This window comes from Lagopus muta, chromosome 14, assembly GCF_023343835.1.
Source record: "Lagopus muta isolate bLagMut1 chromosome 14, bLagMut1 primary, whole genome shotgun sequence".
NCBI classification, from domain to species: domain Eukaryota; kingdom Metazoa; phylum Chordata; class Aves; order Galliformes; family Phasianidae; genus Lagopus; species Lagopus muta.
This window is the reverse complement of record NC_064446.1, coordinates 8,052,236-8,072,985: the sequence shown is the minus strand read 5'-3', so window position 1 is coordinate 8,072,985 and position 20,750 is coordinate 8,052,236. Positions and strand designations below refer to the sequence as shown.

At 44.6% G+C, this 20,750-nt stretch overlaps 1 protein-coding gene across 10 annotated transcripts; it reads left to right on the top strand.

Moving 5' to 3' along the window:
* Positions 1–1,055: 1,055 nt before the first annotated feature.
* Positions 1,056–19,113, top strand: SLC26A2 (solute carrier family 26 member 2). 10 transcript variants are annotated; one of them, XM_048960474.1, is made up of 4 exons: positions 2,142–2,538; positions 2,847–2,921; positions 6,137–6,790; positions 8,606–10,111. In XM_048960474.1, the coding sequence occupies exons 3-4, from the start codon at positions 6,149–6,151 to the stop codon at positions 10,109–10,111; spliced, it is 2,148 nt and encodes a 715-aa protein (XP_048816431.1). In that variant the 5' UTR covers positions 2,142–2,538; positions 2,847–2,921; positions 6,137–6,148. The 10 variants fall into 10 exon arrangements, with proteins under 10 accessions (XP_048816436.1, XP_048816434.1, XP_048816431.1 ...); XM_048960475.1 differs by lacking the exon at positions 2,142–2,538 and adding an exon at positions 2,555–2,722; XM_048960479.1 differs by lacking the exons at positions 2,142–2,538; positions 2,847–2,921 and adding an exon at positions 1,056–1,142.
* Positions 19,114–20,750: the final 1,637 nt, after the last annotated feature.

Genomic DNA, 20,750 nt, shown 5'->3' with positions numbered 1-20,750 from the left:
GGTCAGGTTCTTTGGCAAGAGATTCCTTAGCATGAGAAACCCAGTCAGACTTTTCCACGGCCAAAGGTTCCCTGCACATAGAAATGCATTAACCATAAAACTTAATATACCTTAGGAAAAGGAAAGTAATGGGAAGTTAAATGATTTACTCGTCTTAAATTGGATCTTCCCCCACTTTTTAGAAAATCAATCTACAGCATTAAAAAAATAAAATTAAATAAAATAACCCCCAAAAAACAAAAAACAGCAATCTAACAGTAGCTCATGTACAGTAAAAGGAGGAAAAAGAACCCTAACAATAGCAGTGATTCTGAAAAGAAAAAGTGCTTGGGATGTCTTTCTTTAATCTCACCTTCTTTGCTTGTGCCCCATGAAGACACTCTTTCCCCATTGCTCTGAAGATGACACAATGTGTTTGATGATCCAAGCTGGTCTACAGCCAGCACCACCAGAAAGGCAATGAAAAAGCTCTGAGTCCATTTCTTTGCTTTGTGGCATTAGGTTTCTACACAGTTCCTGCACAAAGGCTGTTTCTTTGTGCTTTTATAATGGATGTCAGTCCTCACAAGGTTCCACTCTGATAGCGCTGCTGTCACCATATCTTAAACTCCAGTAAAACTCCGGTGCAAATCCCTATAAGGATTGGGAAGTTAGAGCTGCTGCTGATTCTGACAGCAGATAGCAAGGGGAGAGGAAGGTTGCTCTTTCTTTTCCCTTGCAACCTGTATCTTCCAGTTACCGTCACTTCCAGTTGAAGCCTTGTGGCAAGGGTGAATCTGACATATTTGAAGTACTCTGTATTTGCACAGAATGACAGATCTTAAATACAAGATCTTTAGCACTGCTTTCTCCATTCATATATTGACGTGGTGTTTGGCAGCTCAAGGTTCCACATGAAATGCAAATATTAGGCAATGTTCGATTTCAGATAATGCCATGATAATGTAGTTCTTCAGTACAAACAGGGAAGGGAAGGGAAGCGGGTTCAGCTACTGTGACCATGACCCCCTAGTCCAGGGGAAGATAAAAAAAGAGTACTGAGCTCTTGCAGTAGGGAACAGTCAGAGAGTCCATGCTCCTCATAGCTGGACATGCTTCCCAGACAGATCTGGATACCGAAGCAAACAACTTGAAACACTGCAGTGAGTATCAACGGCACCCCAAAGCAGAGTCAGTGTCTAAAGAGGGACTAAGGGAAAGGAGGAGACAGACTTCTTAGCAGCGTCTGTTGTGACAGGACAGGGGGAAATGGTTTCAAACTGGAAGAGGGAGATTTAGATTGGATATAAGGTAGAAGTTCCTTACAATAAGAGTGGTGAGATATTGGTGCAGGTTACCCTGAGGTGCCCCATCCCTGCAGACATGCAAGGTCAGGCTGGAGGGGCTCTGAGCGCTGATGGAGCTGTGGTGTCTGTGTTCATTGCAGGGGGTTGGACCAGGTGGCCTTTAAGGGTCCCTTCCAACTCCAACAATTCTGTGATTCTGTAACAGACTGTTACGATATCCATAACTATAGTAGCCATGGAAAGTTCAGGTCATTTTGCTTAATATTACCAACAAATTATTAATGTTTGAATTTAAAAGTTGGAGAGGCTCAATTAGCAAATACACAGATTGTTCACGGGAGTTCTTCCGGTTAGTTGTCTCTTCAGTTTTTTGGGCTGCTCTTTTTGTGGAGGAGATTACAATGAGTAACTCTGCACCAGGCTTTGTCAGGCCGCTGGTAGTTCAGAACACACATGGAACGAATTAGAAAGTAAAAACTGAAGCATTACCAGTGCCTTTGCTTGGAAAAAAAAAAGAAAAAAAAGCTAATTAAGTGAGAGCGGACACACTGCTCACTCCAAGCGCTGACGGTGAAGGCACAGGCGGGGTGAGGGCTGCCGGGCCCCGCTGCCCGTTGTTGTTTCTCACGAGCAAGATCTCTAGGGGCACCGAGGGCTGCCAGGAGGCAGCGCGGGGCTCGGGCCGGGCTGCGAGGCGGGGCACGCCCGTCCCTCCGCGCTGGGCCGGCTCCGGGCTCCTCCGGCGGCCACGGGAGGCGCGGCGGGGGCGGCTCCGGGTCGCGGCGGGGAGGCGGGAGCTGCCGGGCCGCCTGCAGCCTCCGGAGCCGCGGCCAGCAGCCGCACGCCGTGGTGAGTTGGCGGCGGGCAGAGCCGGGCGGAGTCGGGCGGAGCGGGGCGATCGAAGCGGGGCTCGCGGTGTGAACTTGGTGCGAGCCTCGCTGTCAGCGCGGCTCTGCGGTGGGCTCGGCGTTCCGCGGCCCGTTTTGCGGAGGGTCTTCGACTGCGGTGTTTCGAGCCGGCAGGAAAGAAAAAAGCGAAAGTGGCGAAGCCGAGAGGAGAGCGCGCGGCGTGAGCTGGGGGGAGCGGCGGAGCGAAGTGAGCTGCTCGCAGGGAAGCGCCGTTCGGATCCAGAGGGTGGCACTGGATTTACATAAACCGATCCGTTTCCTTATCCTGGATACTTCAACGCCCGCTGTCATTCTAAACGATACGCTCTCCGCGAACACTGCGGTTTCAGGAGTATAAAAAGTGGGTGCGTTTTGTGCTCCGGCGCGTTCCCCTCCCCGCAGCCCGGCGCCCGCCTCTCGCGCAGCGCGCAGCCCTGGGCCGGCCTCGGGCCGCACTTCCTCTGTGTCTGCAGCGCTGCGTTCCGGGTCCCGTGCTGAAAGAGGGGCGGTGAGCCCCTGCAGCGCGTCCAGAGGCGGCTTAGAGCGTTGGTCGGCAGTTGGACTAAGGATCTTAGTTGTCTTTCCAGCCTTGGTGCTTCTACGATTCTGTAAAGTGGTTCTTGCAGAACTTGGATTTCTGCTTCACCTGCTTCTCTTCCCCATCTCTTCACAGTGTTCGTGCCTCTTTCACTTGTGTGTTCATACGCCAGTTTGTGAGTGCGTGCCTGAAACTTCTCGTGTCCGGCAGGTGGGTGGGGTGAGCCTGGGTGGTGATAGTATGAGGTGGTTAAATGTGCCAGTGGCATCGAGAGAAGTAATCTGGAAAGCTGACATTGGTGACATAGAACTGACACTTCTTTTTTATTTAGTTTCTATTCTTTTTTGCTTGGGTCTGAGTTTTAGCTTGTGATGCGTTATCTCAGCCTAGGATAATGAGCTTTGCAGCCCATTATTCTCTTGCTGTCTGAGTGTCTGTGTTCTGGGATGGATGCGTGGAGGTGCAACTCACCCCGTGCTGCCAGCACTGCGTCCAGCATTGGGATGGTGCCTTGCCTGTAAATGGCGGAGGGTCAGTAAGAGAGTGCTGGGTGGGACACAGAAATAGTCTGCAAAAGGCATCAGATCTCAGTCGTGTGGTACCTCTAGTGTCTCAATTTTATGGCAGCCACTTGATAGCAGGACAGATACCGGAAGTTTCCACAAGTCTGTGTTGTGTTCTCAGTTCCCTGTGGCCTTCAGACCTTCAGACACCCCCTGAAGATCTTACGCAGGCCAAAAGGAGCCGATAAAAGTGAATTACAGGCATACAAGTAACTTCATGAAAATGGTGACAGACTGCAGCTTCTTTTCCAGGTTAACTGTAGCAGTATACTGAAGCAATAATTTTTCTTTTTGGAAACAAAAATGTAGTTGTACTGCGCGTGGTTGGGCTACGTGGTTACAAAAGTAATGCAAAGCAACGCTTTCAGGCAGAAAAGGGTGAAATGGGTGTTGGAAATGGTGTGTCACTTCCTTGTGTCCTGCCATGGTTAGAGGCTGGGGCTGTGTGGTGAAAGGCCCTTTTCTTGCCACGGACAGAAAGCTGTTGTGCAGGTGAGCACAAAGATCCCCTGTATGCTCAGAGTTCAGCAGGCAAAAAGACTTTTGCTTAGAACGTTTTTGTGCTGTGGAAGAACAACCCAGGTATGGCACTGCACAGAGCTAAACTGAGCTGTGTGCGTTTGGTGTTTGAGTTTCCTGACAGATCAAGAAACATTCTCAGGCTTCAGTGATCTGAGAGCCCTGCATGAGGGGAGAGGAGCCACAAGGGTCCTCATTGCTGACTCTTTTCTGAAGTCTGAGAAAATTAACTGATCTAAGTAGCTTCACACAAAAAATTGGAGGGGAATTCCCCCCCCCCAGATTTTGCAGTATTGATTTGCTCAGCGTTGGATGAAAGCTTATTAAATTCTTACTCTGTGCTTGTGAAATGAATAAAACCTCTTGAGCAAATACAAATATGGAATGTGCTTCAGACACGTGCTTTTGTGCACCGAATTCACTGTGTTCTCACTGGGCAGCATTTGCTTTTCTTGTATGTGCTATAAATAATTCCCTACTGGACTTTGCAGTACCATGTGGGTGGGTGAGATTAGATATCTGGAATGTGAGGATGAGTGCTGGGAGTCTGCATTCTCCTGGGAGCACGATCCCCTGACTGTCATCCTGAGTCAGTCACACCTTGCACTGTAGGTGTCCTCATTAGGAAGTGAATACTCTAATTCTTCATAAGATTTTCTAAGCCTATAATCATTCTAAAGTACATTGAAGATACTGTGCTGACAGCTGTTAGCCAAGGGATGTTGGTCATTGTGTGTTTATAGGCTTGTAGCACAGTAATTCTGCATGGCTAGGAGGCTCTGAGAGAGGTTTGGGATGATTAAGAACACACATAGGCAAAACGGAACCTTTGTTCTCTTTCTGCCTATTGTACTGGAGGATTATCTTAAGCAAGGAGAGCAAATATGGTGACAAGTAAATACATTTGTGAGGTTATCCCTGAAAATATAGATGTATTACAGTTCTGGGTGGGGTAATCTTTGGATCCAGAACGTAGCTTTTTAAGTTACAAGGGCCAGACTCTATAGAAGGACACGGGTTCCAGAAAGAAGACTTGAGTTCAAACTGGAATTTTCCACTTAGGACTCACCTAACACAGCAGTGCATTAAGCTTCATTTTTTTTTCTTATTTTTTTTTTCTCTTTTTTTTTTTTTCCCATTGGAACATGAATTTTCCAGAGCTGCTCCTCAGCCTGCACTCAGAAGCGCGGCCACAAAGAGTCATGCTCCTGACTGCTGTGCTAGGGCTTCTCTCTGGTATGTAGGTCCAAACAGTGCCCTGCAGTCCCCACATGGCATTCAGGTGGGGCTGGCATTGATGCAGTGGGGTTATCTGTGGCTTTGGAGCCAGGAAGGTCTCTGCTCAAAGCACAGCAGCCTTTCAGCGGCGGTACAGCGGCCGGCTACCAGAAATGAGCTGTGTTGAGTTCTCTGTGAGGAGCAGGAGCTTACCCACCTGAGAGGTGCTATAGTGAATGAAAGCATCTTTTGAGGCTAAAACACCAGCCTCTGCCTCTGGTATTTCATGTTGGCAATCTACCCACAGTAGGCAGTGTGTTGACTTTAGATAGCCTGGTTGGTTAGAGACATGGCTGCTGTAAACCGCTGTAGGGCTGCCCCACATACAGATACCTGCCTTGTTTTACTGGGTGTACATAGCCTGTGTTAGAGCATGTGTTCTGGCAGAAATGTGCTGCTTACTTTATGTTGTCCCCCTTAACTTGCCTCCCTTTTGTGCTGTTTTAGCTAGATGTAGTTCACTTCAAAATCAGCTTCTAAAAATTGCAAAGAGCATTTTGCCATTGTATCACTGGGTGAAATAAAGTCATATAAAGTCAATAAAGACTTCTTAATGGGTAGCAAATCTTTACAGTGTTTGCAGGAGTAATTGGTGCATGAAGAATACTGGTTTTATTGAATGTATATATGAAAGAAGTTTAGACCAAGCAGTGCAGTGTGAGAAATACACTAATTGTAGTTAATTTTCAGCAACTGGATTGAAGTGACTGTTGGACCACAACAAACCCTGTGCCTGCCTTTCTGCAGTGGAGCAGTCTGCAAACAGCAATTTAGTCAGGGAAACTTCTCTGGGAGGCAGTGCTCTTGCATTCTTTTCCATTTCACAATTTAAGCAGCAGCAGGTTTATTCTACAGGATATCAGCTTCTTTCTTAGAAAGCTGATTCCTTGTTTAACAAGGATGTAATGGAGAGACTCTTTCCATGTTTAATTGGAACTTGCTTTCTGTGCTTAACCAAGACTACTAGCCCTTGCTTTTTGTATCCTCTGAACCAGCTCCATTAAGAATTTTGATCTAACACATTCACTTACGGTTTAATAAAGCAGTCTTTCTTTCTGTTGCTAGGGAGCCCTTGAGATGACAGCCATGGCAGAATTCAACAACGTTCAGTCAGTGTCTGAAATGCCAGAAGAAGGTGAAGCTAAACGTGGCTTCTATCACAGAATGTTTTTGGAACCTCAGGAGGAGAAGAGGAACCTGAAGGCTCTGATGGTTAAACAAGTGAAGAAAACTTGCAGCTGCACTCCAGCCAAAGTTAAAGACTGTGTTTTGAGTTTCTTTCCCATCGTGCAGTGGCTTCCTAAGTACAATCCAAAAGAGTGCTTACTGGGAGACATAATGTCCGGTGTGATTGTGGGGGTCTTGCTAGTCCCACAGTCAATTGCTTATTCTCTCTTGGCTGGGCAGGAGCCTATTTATGGCCTTTATACGTCCTTCTTTGCAGGCATTATTTATTGCATATTTGGAACCTCTCGCCACATCTCTGTTGGTATCTTTGGTGCGCTCTGCCTGATGGTGGGACAAGTGGTGGATCGTGAGGTGCTGAGAGCCGGCTATGAGATGGAGCCAGCTGCTCTCAGTGACCACATGGATACAGCAGTGCACGTGAACTCCACCGCAGCACCTGTGAACCAGACATTACAGAAGCTGCTCTGTGATAAAACCTGCTACGCAATAAAAGTGGGAGCCACCATGACCTTCATAGCTGGGGTTTATCAGGTAAGAGGAAGTAGGCAAACAAGTATTCTGTGGCAATAGTTTTAATTCTGTGTGTGGTTGTTCATATGGGCAATCTGCTGAGGTTGCACATGTCCTCTGCATCTCGGGCAAATGGATCTAAGCAGGACTGGATGTTGCCAGTTACTGTGGTGCAAGAAACTCCTCTGTGATCTGCTTTTTGTTTGGATGACATTTTATACTTGCTTTGTTGGCTTGCTGGTGACTGCAAGGTCTTGCATGGAGCATTGCCAGACCTGCTGCACCCACACTGATCTGCACACTGCCTTCCTTGCTCTGCTCTAAAACTTGTATTTTCTGGCTTATATCAGGGCTCAATTTCACTGAGCCAAAATGTGGCATGTTAACTAAGGCTTGAGTCACTTGCATTTATTAAAAAAACAAAACAAACAAACAAAAAAAAGAAACCAAACCTGAACAATAAAACTATTTCCAGTTTCTTTTTATTTATCTCTAAGCTTTTTTTTTTTTTTTTGTGAAACTTTGTTGTTTGCCCATTCAAAGCCAAATTGATGCCACTGTGTATTACAAGGGTGGATAGTGATAGGGCAAGGGACAAGGGGAAATGGTTTTAAACTGAGACAGGAAAGGTTTAGGTTAGATATTAGGAAGTTTTTCACACGGAGGTGGTGAAGCACTGGAACAGGCTGCCCAAGCAGGCTGTGGATGCCCCATCCCTGGAGGCATTCAAGGCCAGGCTGGATGTGGCTCTGGGCAGCCTGGTCTGGTGGTTGGTGACCCTGCACGCAGCAGGGGGGTTGAAACTGGATGAGCACTGTGGTTCTGTTCAACCCAGGTCATTCTATGATTCTATATGAAGAGGGTACTACTGAGATAATAAAGCAGTTTTGAAACAAAGCTTTTAGTTATGACCATACTAAAATATGTTATTTAATGGTATTTTACTCTTCAGTCTCTGCTTAGATCGTAGAATTCAATGCTTGCTGAAATTAAAGCAGATATCTTTGTTTTTAGACTGTCATGCATTAACCAGAATTGATTTTGTTTTAACTGTACTTCAGAACTGTGATGTTTAAGTTCGTGAGTTCACATTCATTTCTTCCCACAGTGACATTCACAGTGATAGTTCACCAAAGTGTAGAGGAGAAGAAAAAGAGACATTTAGCTCCATTTAACATGAAGCTTGTTGGGAAGGAAGGGATATTTCCCTTCACATGGTTAGGGAGATCTCCTGTGGGAGAACACCAAGGACTTCTCCATTCAGCTAGCATTAATAAAAATGAATGCCAAGGCACTTCAAAAGTTTATCTCTATTTATGTAATCTGCATCACAACGATTTGAAACTCATATGCTTTCCAAGTTGGATGCAGCAAGCTGTATGCAGTGCAAAGGGCAGCTGTTAGACCATAGGCTGTATTTTTATTGCAGGTTGTCATATTTTATTTCATGAGACATACAAAAGCATAGATTTTTGGATTCTGCAAAAGTTCAGAGAGATTGAAAGAAGTTGAGACAGAAATGGTGAAAGTAATTAGTATTGCAAATGCTTTCTTCTCTTGGGACCTTTGTTTCTGAACCCAATGAGCCAACATAAGCATGGGTTCAGAGCAAGGAGGCCTCTGTGACCTCTAAAAAAGCCTGCTCTATGTTGGCAGCGCGTTTCGTTTAAGCGTGGTGCACAAGGAGCAGCTGAGTACTGCAGACTGCCTTTTTCATGCTGAGGCCATGCCTCGTCCTCCAAGGCCATGTTTCTTACCACTTTTTACAGATCCCCACGACGATGACATCTACAGAGTTTGAATCCTAATCTCTTGTATGTGGTTGATTCCTTGCAGGTGGCCATGGGTTTCTTTCAAGTGGGCTTTGTCTCAGTGTACCTCTCCGATTCATTGCTCAGTGGATTTGTCACGGGTGCCTCCTTTACCATCCTGACATCCCAAGCTAAGTACCTCCTGGGTCTGGACATTCCACGGAGCAGTGGCGTCGGCTCCCTCATAACCACGTGGATAAACATCTTCAGAAACATACACAAGACTAACATGTGTGATGTCATCACCAGCTTTTTGTGCTTTCTTGTTCTTATCCCAACTAAGGAGCTTAATGAACATTTTAAATCCAGGCTCAAGGCTCCAATTCCAGTTGAATTAGTTGTGGTTGTGGCAGCTACTCTGGCATCTCACTTAGGGAAGCTGAAAGAAACCTATGGCTCAAGTGTTGCTGGGCACATCCCAACTGGCTTTCTGCCACCCAGCCCTCCTGACTGGAACCTGATTCCTAACGTGGCATTGGATGCTATCCCCATCGCTGTCATTGGCTTTGCCATCACTGTTTCCCTCTCAGAAATGTTTGCCAAGAAGCATGGTTACACCGTGAAGGCCAACCAGGAAATGTATGCCATTGGCTTCTGCAACATCATTCCCTCTTTCTTCCATTGCTTCACAACAAGTGCAGCTCTTGCTAAGACTCTTATTAAAGAGTCAACAGGCTGTAGAACACAGGTTTCTGGCATTGTGACTAGTTTGTTAATCCTAATAGTCCTCCTTGTGATTGCACCTTTGTTTTATTCCCTTCAGAAATGTGTCCTTGCTGTTATAACCATTGTAAACCTCAGAGGTGCCCTGCGAAAGTTCAGAGACCTGCCAAAAATGTGGCATTTGAGCAGGGTGGACACGGTGATCTGGCTAGTTACTATGGTGTCCTCAGCACTCATCAGTACTGAGATTGGTCTTCTGATTGGTGTTTGTTTCTCAATGCTTTGCGTCATTTTTCGAACTCAGAAACCAGAGGCACCATTGCTTGGCTGGGTGGCAGAGTCTGAAACATATGAGTCCCTGTCTGCTTATAAGAACTTAGAAACTAAGCCAGGAGTTGTGGTGCTGCGTTTTGAAGCACCCCTCTACTACATCAACAAAGAGTGCTTCAAATCCGCACTGTATAAGCAAACTGGAGTCAACCCAGCCTTGGTGAAGGCAGCAAAGAAAAAGGCAGCAAAAAGAATGCTTAGAGAGAAGGAAGCGGGTTCTGGTGGCAGCCAGACCAACGTTTCCATGGAGCTTGTGTCCGAGCCGTTGGGGTTTCACACAATAGTGATTGACTGTTGTGCAGTACAGTTTCTGGACACAGCAGGAATCCGCACGCTCAAAGAGGTCTGCAAGGACTACAGTGAGATAGATGTCCAGGTGCTGCTGGCACAGTGCAATCCTTCGGTGAGGAGCTCCCTAATGCGGGGAGAATTCTTCAAAGAGGGGGAGGACCATCTTCTCTTCCACAGTGTGCATCAGGCCGTGGACTTCGCACTGGGTGCACAGGAGCACAGCAGGACCTGTGCTTCTAAGAACTAGTTGGAACAAAGCCTGGAAAACATGAGCACTGCTTTATGTATGGAACTGAGTGAATGCATCTCTTAAGTTTTTCGTGATCTGTATACGAACCAAAGAGTTTCATATGAACATTCATCTCATTTCTCTTCTGTCATCAACTTCCCATTTCTTGGTTCCCCTCTGTTTTGATCACAGCATGGAGGTCTTTCTGAATGAGACAAGCTTTAGAAGCATTCTAGGCTACCCATCTAGCTGAATGCTACAAGGCAACTCATTTCTTGTTCCCAGTTGAGAAATTGCTTTTTCATATCATCACAGCCCTATATTTTTAAGGAATGACTGACAGGTACTGTTTATTCTGTTTTTTATCACATTGTGATTGGTTGGTTGTATTAGGACAGGGAGATAAGGAAAATCATGCAACAAAAAAGTCTTAATGCATAGCTTGTAAACTTACCTGTCACCTCTGGACGATGCTTTGTCATCGTGTGTTGACAGCCAAATGCAGCTGTATGAGCAGGGGCAGGGTTGTCTAATTTCTGTGCAGTCCCTTACGAGCCAGGAAAGATTGCTCTTTTGCTTGAATCTCTTTGGATAATCTCTCTGGAAGTATTTTTATTTGGACATGATTGCTTAGAAGTCTGATTCATACTTACGGTCAATTGCTTGTTTTGTTAGTATTTAGGAGTGCTTTAGGATTGTGAACATCAGATATGAAAGATCTCCAATTCATGGGTTGCAACACAATACAAGCCAGTTTTACCTGCCAAACTGACAGAACTACAGACAGCAGAATGAAAAGGGCCCCACATTATCCAGCATCTGGCCAAATCTGCCTGTGCCATGCAGACTTCCTGTGTGAATGCAGGTTTTATTGACCATAAACCCTTTACATATGCTCAGTCATGGGCCTTTTGTAATGGAGATGTTGGCCAAGAAGAGAGGTAATCAGAAAAAGAGCCAGAAAGAAATGTGCTGAAAGCTCTTCACCACCTTCGTGTAAATAAAACTTTGTACTCTGCTGTTAAGTTGTGCAGAACAGTGAAAAGTCCCTATTGTTCATGTCGAAATAAAGGCACTGGATAGGAAGTCGTTCTTTGTTCTTACAGCAATAGAATACAATTATGAAAGCATAATTGAAAGATTAACTTTTCTTTACTGACTGCCAGGGGAGTTTATGGTCTGAACTGCAGTTTCTTGACAGCTTTTAAGAGGGAAAAGGTGTTGTATATGACAGTAAGCTCATCCTTAATCATTCAAAAATGAGTCAGGAATCAGAAAAGTAAGAAAATGCAATGTAAATCATGAAACATTTTGTAAATGGAAATACATTTTCCATTTAGGATGATTTTATTTTTCTGAACAATTAGGAACTTCCCCCTCATTTTGGTGAAAGCTGAAATGTCACACGGCGCTTCAGTCTAGGAGCTGAGAGCTCAAGAGAAAGGATGGAAGGAAGTTAAGTCCCAGGACCTGGCAACGTTTATATGCTAGGTGAACTTAGTACATTTTTTAGGACATCACAGGAGTGTATAAAAACGTTTAGGGAGTGGACAGGGTGGATGCTACATGTATGGAAAAGGATCACATAACTGAGATCCTTGAATTGGATTTAGGAAGGCAACAGCGAAACTTCAATCATCAGAGATTCTAAAGCTGCAGCGTTCAAAAAAACACAAATAATTTTCTTTCATAGCCTTAAGGTACATTTATACAAGGAGATGAATCCCAAATAGCTACTGCTGATTTTTTTTTCTTTTCTGCATAAACTTTCATTCTGTGCTAAGAATCCCCTTTGCGCTTTGGGTAATTGCAGGGACCAAGTTTGTATTGTCAAAGTGGGGGCCACTGTCAGGAGGGAGCAGCTCCAGCAGCCGGGATCCTGCCACAGGACGGCTTTCAGCTCTAAACAAAATTACCCATGCCATTTATTCATTTTCACCGCGTTGCCCCTCAGGCATGGGCAGCTCAGAGGGAATGAGCTGCTCTGATGGTCCTGCAGACTTCCTCCTGGGCAGGGATGGAAGCGCGATAGAAGGTGCTGTGGTGAATCTTTCCTGTCTGCACTCATGACTTCTACCCTTTCCACGCTGCCCAGGAGAGGATTTTTTGATTTGTGACAATGTGCAGTGATAACAGAAGAAAATAAAAAAGTATTTATTAAACACCTTTTTGTTACATTTCAAATTTGTTTCCACCTGTGCCAAGAAGGGAGGAATAACTGCATGGATTCCAAGAAGCAGTACTACAGCTGTAAAGGATGCGTATTTGTAGCACCTGAGTGTTTGTATTAAAGCACAATAAAACAGCCATAAATTGATTTTCAAAGAATTAATTTAGATTACAGCTAAAAGATAGACTAAAGTGATTTATGTTTAGCTAGAGCACATCATGCTTGGCCGCAGTGCTGTTTGTGCAGCCACAATTGGCAGTGTAGCCTCCAAATTGGATTTAAAGCAAAACACACATGCACAAAATGTATTAAAATGCAACTGCATAAGCATCCAGCCAACAAAAAAAAAAGCCAACAACAACAAAAAATTTCTGATGTTGTTTAAGATAATATCCATAGGCTGCAGTTTATCCTCTGTACAAATGCATACGGCCCTGGTTGGAAGGGAATACAGATAAATGCCAGTTGGCAGAGAGTTAATGTGATAGGCAGTCCTTTGGCATTAACTGAAGGTTGGAGCTTATTGTGGCTGGGATTTCTTAAAACGGTGGGTTTTCAGGCATTTTCCTTTCAGAGCTTTTTTTTTAAATGGAGACACAAGTGTAAGTGAATTCAGGCCCACTGGAGCAAGAATCATGCCTTGCTTCAGTCTGTTTGTGGATCCTTGAGACATGATCTAACTTCATGTTTAGGAACCAAGGATCACTAAGTGAAAACTGTTGCCCTAAAAAATTTGTTTCCTAAAGGAATTCCAGACGTGTGTATACATACATACATATATATATATATATATGTACGTAAATGTACACACACCCTTTGCAGCTTTATGTCTCCAGTTGTGCTTTTGCAAAGTGGCTGCTTCTGTCCTAGAAGGGGCTCTCTAGCCTTCTACTGACTTAATTTGCCATCTACAAAAAGAATGAATCCCAGAATGATTGCCTTTGGGCTGCCCAAAATAGTGACATTTGTTGCAGAAGCCTTCACAGCCCAGGGCCAACCTGGAAGGTTGCATAAACCTGTTGGTCTCCTGTAAGGCAGCTTCCAGATGTCTTAATTCAGCAATTATCTGTCTAAAAGAGGAATTAACAGATCATTATCTCATTCATTAACGGTAACAACGTGGCATTATGGAAATTAACACTCACAATCTCAGCTATACTGAAGGCATGTGGAAGTATCTTCAGTGATCTGCTAAATGTCAGTCTTGCTCTACTGCTATAGGCAGTAGTTTTCAGCTCCTGATGTGCCAGTTGCTCTAATAACTGTTTCACTTGTGTAAACGTTTTGACACCATTTCTTAATCCATTTCAGAAATAGGAAGGTGTTAGATGCCGTGGTTCTTATTCTTATTTTTGGATTTACAATGACATTGTTGTAGTGGAAATGCTCAGTCATGGCTTGAACCACTGACTGAGCACCTGGTGGGAAGGCAGGACCAACCCAGGGGAGCTCATGTGTATGCAATGCAGCTGAGTGACTGGGAAGGATGGAGCCAGGGTCCACCCTTTCCCAGACCTCATTTAAGGGTTGGCAGTGGAGGTGAGGGTATCTGATTGGAGATCCCTGCCTACTTGAGGTCTTGTTAAGGTAAGCAGATTTTCTTCTTTTGTTTCTGTGTCTATGGCGGTTGTTGTCATTTGTTGTAGTTTGGGATTGTGTCACCCTGCTATTACTGCTGTATTTTCCATCACATTGTAGCACTATGGCATTACAATTGTCAGCCTTGGTCCTGTGTGATTTAGTGATCCGGATGTCCTAGCAAGTTGTTGCAGCTCTACTCATTGATCTTCAATTCATCACACAATTCATCTCACCACCTTCTTTCACATTTCTGCATTTGTCTGTAAGGCACTGTGTGTGATTGACTGTAAATAGAAGAATCTTAGCATATTTTGATATTACCTATGAGCTGCTATTCAGTTTTCATGTCAAATCTTCTAGTGAGACCAAAGCCCCCGAGCAAAGGCTGTAGAGTCACCCCCAAATCCCACACTGTTTGGGGCTGTGGGGAGCAGCCCCATGTACCTGCTGGGAGAGCTACAGCCAGGCCTGGGGCTGCACAACAGCTCGTGTACAAGTGGCAGTGCCTGCCCAGTGACAGCACTGCATGCAGCCATGTGCCTTTTTCCATGAGTTTAGTACTAACACAGGGTCCTTGTTCCTGTCTGGTGCTGCTGCATGAGTCAGTGTCCCATTCTCAGTATTAAAAGGGATTTCTGGCTTTGTGATTATTTTTTTATACTTCTAATCTAATTCTGTACTTGACTCTCCTAGAAAAGACCACAAAGCTGCCATGACATCCGTACTCCTTCCCCATCAGGTTGCAGTGATGAGCAGGGAGATCTCTCAGGGGTGGAGGGTGGGGAGGAAACATGGTGTTTCCTTCAGCTCTACATATTTCCTGGCTTGTGCCAAGAGATGTTGAAATCGCTTGTTGATGGGCCTGAATTGCAGACAGGAGGTACTGCAGAAAGCAGTCTGGGTTTTTGAGTCAGCTGGTCCCAGCTGCAGCCCACATCCTTGTGCCTGGTGTGAGCTCTGTGCCAGATACTACATCTGCATCTTGCTTGCTGTGCAAGCCTGCCTAGTGAGGTCTGCACTTCCTGTACCCAGACCTTGCTGGGGCAACACTATACATCTCCCCAGGTCCCACTCTTTGAATCTTTCAACCTAAGGCTGTGAAAACTCCCTGCTCCCAGTATGCTTGAATACCTGTTAGCAGGTGTTGCTGCTAAGAGGTTTTTAATGAGACTGAAGTCATCACCCCCAGGATCCAAACTGCTGGCCTAGATCACAGAAACTGGAACATGAGGAAGCCCTATTGGTTGCAGTGAAACACTTAGGGCAAATAGTTCCTTTTCAGGATGTCTATGATTCTATGTTGCTTTCAGGTGTTTTTTTTTTTTTTTTTTTTTTTTTTTTTTCTTTTCATATGCTTTAGAGAGATGATTAAATTATTTTAGTGATTGAAGTTTATTTTAACAGCATTAACTAAGCTAATGAAGCTGTGATGCAGGTAGGAGTCATCTGCTAATGCAATCCAGGGTGCCTTTTGTCTGTATAACTTGTTGTGCTTTGCTGAGTCTCAGGCTAGGATACCATTGTGAGTCTGGAATATTGATATAATTGTCCTCATTAGAAGGGATTTGCACTTCTACTATGCTGGCATAGCTAAAAGGAGCAATATCTTTAGTGCAGATGAGGCTCTGTGCCTTTGCATTTTGAACTGCTTTAAGTCCCAAGAATTACTTGCACTTGGTTGTTGTGTTTGTAAGCCTTTGTTGGAGCAGCTGCTCATGTGGAAAAAGAACCTGATCTTTACTGACTCAATAGAATTTCTTCTGAAGTAGAAATCATTTTGAGTTTTGCCTTTTCTTTTGAGATGATTTTAATGCTAAAAGTGATGCCTCTGGTTAGGTATAATGACTAATATTTAATATATATATTTAGTTTATAGCATAATGAGTACCTTTTATCCTATTTCACGGAGATAAAATAAGGCACATTGCTATTTCTCTAACGTGCAAATACACAGAATACTACAACATTTGATGTAGAGTCAAATCTCCACTGAGGAAGTGTACTGCCCAAAATATTTGAATTCTGAGTCTGAAAGCACTCAGTTCTCAGTCCAGTTCCCAGATCGTCTCAGGACTGCACAGAATGATGGGAAGCCAAACATTCTGCTGCACTTGGGTCCAAATTTTAATGTCTACCTTTTGACTTCACAAATTCTGTGATTTAAATCTAACTGAAAGATGTTTGAGGAGATGTAAAGCATCACTCTGTGGCAGCACGCGATGATGTCACTTCATCAGCCTCTGGTTACTGACAGCCATCTCTGGCACTATGGTGTGACCTGGGGTATGATTTCTGAATTATTCTAAATTCAGATTGATTTTAAGATACTGCTTGTGACAGTGTTTTGCTCAGTGAATTAAATGACAAATTTTGCCTGGAGTAGCTTTTCCAAATTTGGGAGTTAGCTTAAACAAACAGGACCTCAGGGGTGGAAAAACTGCTTGTCTGACTAGACCAGTTTACAGAAGTGGTTTGGAAAGTTGCATAGCATGTATAATGATTGCCTTTTTATTACTATTTATAAGTGCAGTATAAATGAGGTGTGATACTTCCCCCACTTTGGTGCTGGAATCTGGAGTGCTGGGGAGGCTGTCTGCCCCTTGCCTCGGCCTATTCTGTATGTGTGTTTGCTAGCACAGATGTGGCCTTGTGCACAGCCTGAGATGCGTTGCCATCAGCTCCTCAGGAGTGCTGTGCTCACTGACCAAAGCCTGTGATGGGAGTTGTGTTTTGTCAATCATCTTATGTTCTACTTAGGGGTTATATCATCTGCGTATTGCTGGCTTTACGTTTTCTCTATCTGCCTGTCCTGTATCAACTGCCATTTAAAAATGCTGATGTGCCTTATTGTCATTGCAGAAGACTGTTAAAAGAAGAATTTTCCATTCGTTATGGTAAAATCTTTGAGATTTCTTTACCATCATTAAAAGATATTTATGTTCTTTTCTGCTGTCAGGTGTATGCTTGATACCTTAACAGATGCTGCTTTAAATTTTAAGAGGAAAAGCCACACATCTGAGCAGCGACCTACTCCCCGTCTCTCTTCACAGCTGCATCAGTCACTGTTGTAAACATGGTGTACACAGCTGCATGCAAATCTGACTTTCCCAAACTGGTATGAACTTTCCCTGCACTGATTGGTACACATAAGCACACATGGAAACTTTCTGTCAACACAGAAAAAGGTATTAACAATACATGGATGGCTTTCACCTTCTATCTTGGGTGCTCTGTGCAAGTGCTTGTGGTTTTCTCGTGAAGAGATGTGGCTGTAATAAAAAATGCTGACAGCTGTGTGCTGCGTCAGGGTGAGCAGCACCCTCCTGTGGGCCAGGTTTGAATTCCTGAGATGCAAGAGATATCAGACGTGTGTATTTGTGTATTGCAGCACATGGCATCATCTATTCAGCTGTTAAAAAAAAAAAAACAAAAACAAAAAACAACAACAAAAAAAAAACTGCAGTGTGTTTCAGTGTTAATTCACTTCACTGGTTATGTGGCTTGGTCAGGTCGTGGCCAGGAAGAGTCAGAGCAAAAATAGACCAATGCTGAGTGCAGTTCTGGGCAGTTACTGTGAACTTTCTATAGCCATACGTGCCCTTGTGTAATACAAAAGGTTTTCTTGATCCAGCTTTTACCTGAGGGCACCTTTTACCTCAGGAGACCTCAGCGCTTTCTGTGATATTCTGTGTGTGTATGTTGGTGCCAGCAGTGGTAGGTGCATTCAGCTTCAGGTGCTGCCAGCAGGAGCTTTCTGTTCTGTAAAGTGCAAGGCTTTTAGTAGGATAACTGATGCCTGCTGACACTGAGCCAAGGTGATGGGCTTCAATCAGCAGCACCCTTTGCTGCTATGTAAGGCTGTACCTTACCTGCAGACAGCTCTAGTTGTCTCTGTACATATCCTAGGGGAGCCCCCCCTGCTCCAACATCTATTAAAAATCAGAGAATGTTCTGAATTGGAAAGGCCCCACAAGGAACATCGAGTCCAGCTCCTGGTTCCACAAAGGACCACCCAAAATTCAAACCTTGTTTCTGAACAGTTTGGGGCTGTGCCTGCTGCCGTCTGAGGCAGAACTTTCCCTCACCTCCACCTGCCCTCCCCTGACACAGCTCCAGGGAGAGCTCAGCGCTGCCCTCCGCTCCCTGTGAGGAGCTGCAGCTGCCCTGAGCTGCCCCTCAGCCTGCTCTGCTCTGGGCCGAGCAAACCCGGGGAGCTCAGCTGCCCCTTGTAAATCCTGCCCTTCAGAACAGTCCCCATCTTTGTAGCCCTCCATTGGATGCTCCTTAGCTGTGAACCAGCCAGCAGGGCAAGCGGCATCCCACGAGCATGGCCCCAGAAGAGCTGGGGGCTTGCAGGTGGAAGCAGCAGGCCAGGCCTGGAGTGATGCCGAGCAGCCTGGGCTGAGTGCCAGTTCAGTATGAAATAGCCACGTCTCCCTGGCTTATTTCATAATACTCATCTGTAATCAATTTAATCAGTTTACTGAGCCATTACGGAATTTTCAATTATTGGCTGGATAATTCAGAAAAGAGCCATCAGCACTAGATACTTGTCACACAGGAAAAGCAGCAACAAACTGTTGCGAAGCTAGCAAGGAATTGTTTTCATTCTTCTTATACAAACAGGGGATGCTCTCCAAATCCCCAAGCTTTTGTACTGTGAGGTGCTGGGGTTTTTCCATGTTTTACAAGCAGACAAAGGATAAGACCAGTCTATGGTGTCCCAGGTAGTGGGGCAGCTGGTGCGCAGTGTTTGTATCTGCAGCCAAAGATGCCCTTCCACATCCAGTTAGATTTGCTCTCCCTACACAGAATCCCTTTCCAAAGGACTTTCTATCTCGCATCTTCCAAAGTATACTTAAAACATTATTTGCATGTTTGTCTTTGTGGCTCATTGGTGGGAGGGAGCAGTAGTCCAAATGGATGCTTTTTACATTTATTTGTGGGACCCTTTGTCCCTCTCAAACTTAAAAATGGAGTAACTGTATTAACATGTGCAGTCTAAGGGTGAGTGACACTTCTGGCCCTCCAATGTTTATGTTTGAATAGAACCTTGTTTTTGCCTTGCATGCTCTGCTGTGACCCCTGCACATTATCATAAACTGAAAAATCACAGGAGGCTGCAAAAAGCTATTTTATTTTCTGGGATGACCTAATGTACTGCTTCCAGATGCTCTGGTGTTATCTCTTCAAAACTGTGAAGTTGAAGGAACCATAGGACAGGTTCTGATAATTATTGTCCTCAGGTGCTGTTTAATATTTTGCCATGTCTCAGCAATGGGACCAGTTCTGAGCTTGTCTCTCTTTTGTTTTTTTCCCTTTAAATAAATAAATAATGAAGCTTTGCGAATGTCTGCATCTCGAAAATTCATTTCCAAGGGGAACTGAACCGGCAGCCTTCTGAAAAGACAGTAAGGTCCCAAATGTAAAAGGAAAGAAAAGCACTTCATTTAGATTCCTGGCACCATTACTTGGCTCACTGTGTTTTATTAAAGTGGCTCGTGATCTCAGGACATGCAGAGCTGTGGGATACACCCATGACTAAGGCAGGCTGGTCATTTTATGGAGCTGAAGCACTTGGGATGCTACCTGAAAAGCTTCCAGGAGCCAAATAGTCATAAACATATTCACAGAGCTAAAAACAAATAAAAATCCTTGCATATGCAGTTAGCTCTGTTTCACAGAAAACAACTGTATTGCCTGAGATGTTGCTAGTCCTGTTAAAGGCAAACAATGCATTGACACGGCAGCAGAGAATTGAAATCAATGCACTTATCCATTGCAAGGTGCCTGTGTAACAAACACATACCCACCCAATTTTGTGATATTTTTCTGTTTTTTCTGTTTTTTTTGTCTGGAATTATAGGATCGGTTGTGTTATAAAGATCATCTAGTCCAACTCCCTTGCAATGAACAGGGGTATCTGCTGCTCAGTCAGGTTGCTCAGACCCCTTCAGCCTGGCCTTGGATGTCTCCGATGCTAGGGCATCCACATCTCTGGGCAAGCTGTGCCGTGCCTCACCTCTCCTATTGTAAACCACTTCTTATTTCCAGTCTAAATCTCCTACATTTTAGTTTAAAGACATTTCACTTTGTTCTATCACAACAGGCCTTGCTAAAGAGTCTGTCTTCTTTCTTACAGCCCCCCTTTAGATACTGAAGTCTGGTCTCTCTCTTCTCCAGGCTGAACAGCTCCATCTCTCAGCCTGTTCTCAGGGGATGCGCTCCATCCCTGGGATCAATTTTGTGGCCCTTCTCTGCACATGCTCAAACAGGTCCACATCTCTCCTGTACTGAGGACTCCACATCTGGACATGGTGCTCCAGGTGAGGCCTCATCATCAAGAAGTAGAGGGGCTGGATCACCTCCCTTGCTTTGCTGGCCATGGTTTTTTTTTTGGATGCAGCCTAGGATATGGTTGGCTTTCTGGGCTGTAAGGGCACATTGCTGGCTCACATCCAGCTTACCATCCACCAACCAACTCTAAGAATGAAACAGCCCTCTGCTGCAGCTCCACTGCACCTGGAGCTTGGGTTTCCACTGTTCTGGTTCTAGCTGTTTGCAATGTATTGCAATGTATTGAACAGATTGTTGTTACGTTGCTCGAATACCGTGCTACAACTGAAAAGAAGATTTTTTCTTCTCTTAAAAAACAGAGGAAGCTGTATTACTGAGAGGCAAAGTCTTGCCTACATTTGCGCTGTTCGAGCTAATTGTCACCATCTATCCAACCCAACCTTTCCCACAGTGGAGTCTATCAGGTGCGTTTATGGTGGCAATAAAGATCAACCTGTGAATATGCATTTGAAAACAAACTATTTCAGATGTTTAGCTGTAGTGACCTTGCATTTGGAAGACTTCATGTCCTCTGACAGCTGAAGGTCACCTGAACTGTTGTGGATTTAT